Below are 9592 nucleotides of genomic sequence, written 5' to 3' on the forward strand. Positions count from 1 at the left end.
CAGATTTATCCTCTCACATTTCTCCTCAGAGCTCCTCCTCTGCTGACATGTCAGTCGTAAAATTAAACCCTCAGTTTATCCAGTAAACAGGAAGGACCAGAGACAAGTGCAAATATTATTGAATACATAAAAGTACTTTACTTACTTCTGGCTTAATATAATCTGGACCTCTGGAGCGATAACAAGATTAAAAAGGCAAAATAGTGGGATTAAAATACATAATGTCCAAATTGACAGTTTGATATATAACAGCTTTGCCATAAATTCTATGTTTATGAAGCTTATACATTTTCAGAAAGTTCACATTGTCAGAAAGGTGATAATTCTACTTTATGTTTATTATTGAGGTCATAGTGGGTGGTGGTGGTGTACTGGAGCACATTACATTGAATTCCTAATATTTTGCCCGTTCATTTAACATACATGAGGAGGGCAAAATATAAGGAACACTTTTCAACGTAATGCACTCCAGATGTACACCACACAATGTACACCACCACACACTACGATCTCAATAATAAACATAAACGTAGAATTTATGGCAGAGCTGTTGTGTTAGATTGTACAGATGTACCGAATGAAGTGGCCGGTAAGTGTATTTAATTTGCTCTGGTCTGAATCAGAGGATGAGTTAAAGGTAAATTTCCTTTCAAGCGAGAACACAGGAAGAAGGTTAGCTGCCAGCAACTGTTAATGAAAGACGTTTCATGTATTCATGTTGACAGCAGATTCTCTGGCGGAGTGGCACGACCTCAGACTGGAGTTGCTGACTCTCATTAATCAGATAACATCATCTTTCTGCTCAGCTTCTCATTTATTGTCAGCGTGCAGAAGATAATGAGTCACACCAGGGTTTCAATCATCCACCAAACGCTCTGTTGAAACCAGTTAGTTTGACTTTAAAGTGTGTGTTTAGCAGACTGAAGGTAACATCTTAACCAGCAGAGTGTGAAGAGAAAACCAACCAAAACCTTCTCAAACAGTGACGTTCTCTCCTTCTGCAGCCAAGAACATCCAAAGCAAACACTCAACAAACAGTAACATCATGTGACAGTGTGAGGGTTCATGTGTAGTTTGTGTCCTGCTGAAAGCTCAGATATACAGTCAGTCTGTGGATACAACTAGATGGAACTAATACAGACAACAGAGACATCTAGTGGTGGAACATGTTCATTTCAGCAGAGTTCAAGCTGCTTTTAGCTCCAATACAAGTCAACTCCATCTGTCATTTGGTTCTTCATCACTTCAGTGATGTCATGTGATGTTCCTGATGGAAGCTGCTCTGCATTTGTTCCTCTGGATCCTCCACTAAGTTCCCCACCTGTCCAATCATTTCTCTACACCAACAGCTGTTTGACACAAGACTTTACACCCAGCAGCTGCTCACAAAAACACTCTACACCTGACTTTTATTGATGCTGGAAATATTTATTTGAAGTATATGTGAGGTTACAGACTAGATCAGAGAGAAAGAAAGAAAGAGATCAACAGATATTCTGCTGTTTGTTCTGGAGGATTACTGCACAGGACGAATCTTCATGCTGATGGTCTTCAGGGAGTAGTTCCAGCCCTTCCAGTAGGACCACTCCACTCCAGCAGCATCATGAGTGCTATCAGCACCCCAGAGATAAATCCCGTTGGGGTTTGCTCTATGACAGTCGTTGTACCAGAATGCCCCCAGGTGGAGTTTGGCGCAGCTACGGCTATCGGAGTCCTGGTCTTTGTCGAAGGTGGAGAACTTCTGTCCGTCGTGAGTTTCCAGGCCGTCTCCTACAGAAACACAAGAAAACAACAAGTGTCTGATCACAACACTACTGCTAATGACACCATACTATATAATGTTATATAACTATTAACACTACAACTGTCACTACTAATACAGTACTACTGCTATGGCTACCACTTGTACAAATACTTCTAGTACTACTGGTACTGCATCTGCTGCTGCTACTGTAACATAACAACATACAGTATGTCATGTAGAATTAATAAAACATGAGCAGACCACAGATTTGTTGTTACTGACTTGAAAATCTTTGTGAATCTGTCTTTAGCTGAAGGAATCACACAAATAATCCAATATAAGGACAGAAATCTTCAGTGTCTCCATGTGGAAACTAAACATCATAAAAACAAAACTACTACCTGCTAACAGTAACTGACCTGCTCCTCCATCAGTGAATCCAGACACATGCAGTCTGTATCCATCGGACTCTGGATCGATGGAGAACGAGGAGTAACGAGCAGACGTTTTGTTTCCACTGAAGTCCTCCATGTCGACCAGCAGCTCGTACTTTTTCCTCAGAGTCAGATGGAAGAGACTCTCAAGACCTGAAAACACACAAACATGAAGTCACGTCAGATGTTTGATGTTTGTTTTTATGAACAGTTTCATGAAGTCACATGACTGTTAGTTTGGTTTCATTTCTCACCAAGCCAGTACTCTCCAGCAGCGATACCAAAGCCCTCCTTGTAGTGATCCCAGGGCCTGTAGAAGTTCACCGAGCCGTCCATCCTCCTCTGGAACACCTGGGGGAGGGAGGGTTAACTCGATAAACACAGGATCACTGACAGCTCATGATTTATTGTGAAGGTCCAACAGGAAGTGTTCATACTGAAAAACACTCAGCTGTGACTTGATGACTTCAGTTCAAAAACTCACCGTCCAACGTCCTCCGTCTGAGTCCATGTCACAGTACACCTACACACAAACACTCTCATTAGTAAATATGATGCTTTAGTTAAAACTACATTCAATCAATAAGCAGCTGCCACGTCTTGAATCTGAAGTATCTTAAAGTGCCGCTGATGGCCGCTAGATGCTCCAACTGACTCCCATTCAAAAAGGCTCAACTTCTCTCTGGAAAATATAAACATAAAAACATTATTCCAATAATCATTTCCTCTCCTGATCCACTCAATTATTTACTGTTCATGATGCAGTCTTAGTTTTCATAGCACCCTCAATCTAACTAAACTAGTCTAGTGCAGGTGGCTGTTTCTTGACTTAAACCATGTGTAGAAATGTAGGAAATTTGTTTTAAATTACAACGTATTTTTTTAAAATATTTTTTAAGGGAGGGGCTGGAGGGACCCTTGTCAATTATGTATCCTTCAAAGTTTTCTCCCCCATTTTAAAACATAACCAGACGCCCATGGTAAGGAGCACTGATCTTTCTTATCCTATGTTTGGAAGAAAAATATATGTACTATCTGGAGTGTATATCAAAAATGCTGCCCAATAAACACAAATTAGCAAATAAAAAGTCTTATGAAAAAGGTGTTGGTTCATAAGGTCAAAGAGAGGTCAAGTGGGTCAATTGACCACAAATATTGTTACTTTATTACGATACCTCCCTGTTAGCACAATTTAGCTAAAGTAGCTAACGTTAGCCCATATGTACGCAAGCTGCAACTCTGGGCTTCAAACTGGTTTCAAGGCAAACTAATGGGTGACGTCACATCTCGCTACATCCATCTTTATATACAGTCTGTGTATCCAACCAGTAACACGACTACCTCCACTTATATCTGCTGGTTTAGTAGAATCAACCTGAACTGTCTTCACATGGTGACTCATCTTTGAACCAACATCTTCTAACTGTGTCCCAGAGAGGATGAAGTCTACCTGGACAGCAGATGTGGCTCCGATGGGATAGATGATGTACACTCCGCTGGGTCGGGTGCTGTCATGTTTATAGATGTCACTGCAGTCCAGCGGGAGGACGAGACGTAAGCAGGAGGTCAACGCTGGAGCCAGCAGGAGGAGAACCACTGAAACCAGCTGCAACAGAAACACAGCAGCAGACACAAAATTAACTAAAACTAAACTCAGTGGGAAGATTCACTCTCCAATTTAGTTAAAACAAGTGACTGTATTTTGGCATTTTGTGGGTTCTTAAACAGAAACCCAGAATGAAGATTTAAAAGTGCAAAATACAGAGAAAATAGAGAAAAGGTAATTGTAAGAAACTCTTGTCACCACAGACTATTTCAGAGAATCTGACTGAAAGTACTACTACTCAATATTAATTCAGTCAGGTGTATAAAGTCACAAACTTACCTTCATCATCAGAGTTCTGCTGAGGTGATATGATGAAAATCTTGATGTCAGTCAGTCAGGATGCTCTGATGTGTCTGAGCTATATTTATATCCCAAAGATTAATGAATGACTGAACAGTTGCTACCTCATACAAATAAAACTATTTGCTGTACAAGTGGAAACATAATGTCCTTGAGTGTCTGTGTCCCTGTTTACACGACTTTGTTTGGATCCAAACCAGACATCCACCCACATTGTGGGGACTCCATTACTGGGACCAAAGAGGCCGTTCTCACAACTTTAACTGTTTACTTTGTGGTTAAGATTTGATTTTAGGTTTAAGCTTAACATTAGGCACTACTAGTCCACCAGTTAAGCTACCTGGGCAGCATCATCTCCTCTGACACCAAAATTGACAAAGAGATGGACAGCAGACAAGCCACCTAAAGTCAACGTATACCATGCCATCGTGCTGACCACCCTCCTGTATGGTGCTGAGTCATGGGTCCTGTACTTGAACATTTCCATCAGCAGTGCCTCCGCTCCATCCTCAACACCCATTGAAGTGGTTACATCACTAATGTAGAGGTGCTGCAAACAGCAGGGCTCACCAGCATTGAGGCTGTGTGGGCCACATCTTTAGGATGGTCACTGCCTCCCAAAGGTCCTCGTCCTATACAGTGAACTGTCTAGTGGCCACAGTGACAGAGGGGGATCCACGCAAATGCTATAAAGATACTCTCAAAAGGTCCTTCACCAATTGCAATATTGGTCCATTGCTACAGATCAGGCTAAGTGGTGTCAGTAAACCCTCCAAGACTCTACCAGCTTTGGAGCTAGCCGTAGGCCCATCAGCATCCCCCACAGGCCTGATGTTCAACTGTGCCTGCTGTAGGAGGCCCTGCCTATCTCAGATAGTCTTAGTCAGCCACAATTCAACAGCCTTCCTAATCTTTGTTCGCGAAGAGAGGGCTCGTGAATGAATGTGGTCAGTTAGAAGTCTCAGAGTAGCAAAGAAGAACTTGCACATAGAGAACAAAAAAATAATTCAGACTGGGGTCTGGATTTTAAATATTTCTATTATTTACAATACAGGGTACAGACAGTGAAGAAATGTGCAAAGGGCATACAGTGCAAACATGTTAGTCCATGCTGGACTTTCCTCAGTGCAAAACAAGGCATGCATGATGAGTCAGCCTGTATGTGGGTTACTCTACAGGTGCATCAATCAATGTTCAAGGGCTGATTGAACACACATGAAGCCGATTGCCAGCAGATCAGGTCATTACAAACAAATTAGATAATAGCATCAACACATTCTCATACACATACTGATTTATATACATACAAATGTCAGATTTTACACTGGGACCCACCGGCACAGAAAGACAATAAGATAGAGTCACAGAAAACTGGTTATGTCTAATACTTTATTCAAGCCACTAGGGAAACGTTTCTCAATGTGAGCACCGGGGGCATTCAGAGAACGTGGGTGGGTACTGGAAGCAATATTTTTGAAAGGGGGACATTGAGGTGTTCTTGGGGGGTGTTTGTGTGTGTCTGTTTTTAATGCCAGTTTAGTCCTACATTCAAATGCACATTTTCACAATTTCATCATTAGACTTCAGGGTTTTCCTATGTTTTTTCACAGCACTGTCAAGTCTATTTTCCTCTGTTTTATGCACGCACATACAAATTTGTGTATTGGGCTCTGAGCGCTTCGAAGACGCAGGTGACCTACGCGTCTTCTAACCTTCGCTTTCTCTCTAAGATCCTTGAGAAAGCAGTCTCTAATCAGTTATGTGACTTTCTACATAACAATAGTTTGTTTGAGGATTTTCAGTCAGGATTTAGAGCGCATCATAGCACAGAGACAGCACTGGTGAAAGTCACAATGATCTCCTAAATGCATCAGATGAAGGAAAGGATTTCTCTCTGTACTTGTCTTAGATCTTAGTGCTCCATTTGACTCCATTGACCATCACATCCTATTACAGAGACTGGAACATTAAATTGGTATTAGAGGAACTGCATTAAGCTGGTTTAAATTATACTTATCAGATTGATTTCAGATTGTACATGTTTATGATGAATCCTCCATGCACGCAAAAGTTAGACACGGAGTTCCACAAGGTTCTGTGCTTGGACCAATACTATTCACCTTATATATGCTTCCTTTACGTAATATTATTAGGTAACACTCCATACATTTTCACTGCTATGTAGATGACATGCAATTATATTTATCAATGAAGACGGATGACAATGGATGACCTGCAATTTTCTACGATTAAACTCAGACAAAACCTATTGTGATTGGCCATAAACACCTTAGAAACTCTTTATATAATGATATAGCTACTCTAGATGGCATTACCCTGGCCTCCAGCACCACTGTAAGGAATCTGGGAGTTATCTTTTATCAGGATATGTCCTTTAACTCCCACATAAAACAAATCTCAAGGACTGCCTTTTTTCACTTACGTAATATTGCAAAAATCAGGCTGAGCCTTTACGGTTCTGTTGATGTCCTTCTCCGGCCATTGCTGCTGTTTGTTGTTGCTGGTCACATCTCCATTACTATTATTGTTATTGTTATTATTGTTGTTATTTTGCTTCTCTGTGTCTCTTGCCCTAACCCTTGCCCCTTGCCCCTCTCACTTGGTTTATTACCTCAGTAAACTATTTCCTAATGAGTTTATGGTTTCAATCACTAGTATCAAGTCTTCTTCAATGCATCATGATGTTCATTATGGCCCCATTTAGAGTGAAATAGATGATAAATCAGTGTATGCTTTAGGGCATGGCTACGTTGTGATTGACAAGTCGGTACCACGGCAGCAACGTTGATTATGTAACGTAACCATGGCGTGACACAGATTCACAGAGTATAGGCGTAGCTGCTGCTGTTTCACAATGTGTTTTCAGTTCATGAAAGTTAATTGTTACATTTTGGTCACTTAAAAAAATCTCATCCAGCATTCGGTTGTGATAAGAAATCCTCTAAGCTAGCTAGCGCTAGCAGAAATTAGCATTAGTATTAGCATTGTCACTGTTTTCCATAGATTGTAAATGCACCATGCTAACCAAGCTAGCAGCTAGCGCGATGGACATTTCCACCCACTTGTCCAAATATGGATTGATATCAGCCTCATTGGTTATTGTTCACTCTCCTACAGCTGCATCACAGCTGGATTAGCTTCCTGCTAATGCTAACATTTCCTCCTGCTGCTTCACTTTAAAAACAAGAAACACATTGTGTTTGTCACAGACGTTAAATCTTCATTAAGCATTAATGTGTCGTTTAGTTGATGTTGTGTCAGTGGATGAGCTGTAAATATATCAGAGTGATGGAAGCTACAGTGAGCTGTTAGATATACGTCTCCACCTCATCAGCAACACAACCAACTTCTTTATTAAAACATCTGTAAACACCAACACCAGCTGCTCCAACAGTGTTTGATGTCCTGTTAAAACACACCTGATGTTACCACGGTAACCACAGGTGTTGCCATATCAACCCGGACTGAAATCTGGAGGATTACAACTTTAATAATAATTCCCCTATAGTTTTAACATGTAATGGAACCACATTCCTATCTGTAATTACATCTTAAATATCCATAACAGAATTTCTCCTGGTCAAAATTGTATTCTCACTAGTCAGAATGGTAATTAAAGATATTCACAATAACATTGTTACTTGTAGAAAGTAAGAATGTTATTTTCCTAGTAAGAATACACTCTTACTGGGAGAAACTCTCATTTCAGATATCTACAATTCAATTCTTACTAGTCATAACTGAAGTCAGCATTTGATTTCGGTTAAAAAAAGAAAAATCCCACCAAAAGTGGTCACTAGATGTCGCACTACGCATGTCCTAAACTCAGAGATGATTGTTACTGAGTCAAACTAGGCAGTGCTGATCAAATATGATTCAAGATTCTGTTACTGCATTGCCTATTTCTCCCCTGAAATGTTTTCAGAAACATATTTCAGTGAACTGTTTAGCTGTAAAGTGAGATTGTTTGCAAGCAAAAACCAAGCACTGCCCAACTCGCAGTATGTAACTCACCACATGGATGTACGTCAGTTACAGTTTCAGATATCTCAACTGCATTCTGGATTGGAAGAATTGCACTTATGGATATTTATACACATGTCCACAATTGTACTTTTCCTAGTAAAATTGAAATTGTGGATATCCATAATGACATTTTTACTAGTCAAAATGTATTTTTGGATATTCAAAATTACATTCTGGATATCTGGAATGTTTTTTTCATTTTGGATATCTGAAACTGGAGTTATGACTAGTAAGAATTGGATTGTAGATATCTGAAATATGATATTTTCCTAGTAAGAATTGTATTGCAGATATCCAGAATGTTCATTCTGGATATCCAAAATGTAATTGTGGATATCTGAAATTGAAAACCCAAAACACATGAAGACAAAAGTGACGTCATTCGTCCTAGGAAGAATGACATCATAGATATCTGAAATGACAATTGTGGATAGGAAGAATGTCATCGTGGATATCTGAAGAATTGAATTATGGATATCTGCAATTAATATCCAGTCTAGCCATTAAATGTGAAAACAGCTTGATGTTAATATTACTCTGGTACTTAACCTACAGGAACTCCAGTGATGGTGATTCAGTATTTAGTCTGCACTGAACAATGTTTCTGACATTAAAAAAGCAGCACATGGTACCAAAGGATCACCAAAACCCCAGAATTGTTAAAAGGATGTTAAAATCTTAAAAATGTGTCCCAAAATAGAATAAAACTTAAACTAGGAATACTAAAACAACACGATTAACTACAGTACATTACCTGACTTGTATTGGAGCTAAAAGCAGCTTGAACTCTGTTGAAATGAACACGTTCCACCACTAGATGTCTCTGTTGTCTGTATTAGTTCCATCTAGTTGTATCCACAGACTGACTGTATATCTGAGCTTTCAGCAGGACACAAACTACAAATGAACCCTCACACTGTCACACAGTGGTGGAAAATAACTGACTACATTTACTCAAGTACTGTACTTAAGTATGATTTTGAAGTACTTGTACTTTATTAAGTATTTCCATGTGATGCTACTTTATACTTCCACTCCACTACATCTCAGAGGGAAATATTGTACTTTCTACTCCACTACATTTATTTGACAGCTTTAGTTACTTTTCAGATGAAGATTTGACACAATGGATAATATAACAAGCTTTTAAAATATAACACATTGTTAAAGATGATGGATGGGGATGAATAACCTGCGCAAAGAGTTTGGATGCATCGGGCAAGGAGGTCTGCAGTCAGGGGCAGATGTTTTGGTGCTAGTGGAGGTTCTGCTTTTCTTAAGCCTTTAATTAACATATTTACGTGGGTGTGAGAAATGGAAGGGGCTGGAGCTCCAGAAATTAGTTTAATGAAAAAGTTTATACCACTCAGGTACGTTTGGATGGTGGATGTTCTGATTTTGAGAACCGAATGGGCGTAAGTAATGAAGCTGGTTACTGTTATGATGTTGATGGATGGAAAT

The 9592-nt window shown here is 39.7% G+C and overlaps 1 protein-coding gene across 1 annotated transcript; it reads right to left on the reverse strand.

The window, feature by feature from the left end:
- Positions 1–1407: 1407 nt before the first annotated feature.
- On the reverse strand, positions 1408–4144 carry LOC137172310 (microfibril-associated glycoprotein 4-like). Its single transcript, XM_067576679.1, has 6 exons — positions 4064–4144; positions 3629–3784; positions 2663–2701; positions 2433–2529; positions 2164–2331; positions 1408–1770 (listed from the first exon to the last, which is right to left on the reverse strand). The coding sequence occupies exons 1-6, from the start codon at positions 4070–4072 to the stop codon at positions 1517–1519; spliced, it is 723 nt and encodes a 240-aa protein (XP_067432780.1). The 5' UTR covers positions 4073–4144; the 3' UTR covers positions 1408–1516.
- Positions 4145–9592: the final 5448 nt, after the last annotated feature.

This window comes from Thunnus thynnus, chromosome 20 (assembly GCF_963924715.1).
Source record: "Thunnus thynnus chromosome 20, fThuThy2.1, whole genome shotgun sequence".
NCBI classification, from domain to species: Eukaryota; Metazoa; Chordata; class Actinopteri; order Scombriformes; family Scombridae; genus Thunnus; species Thunnus thynnus.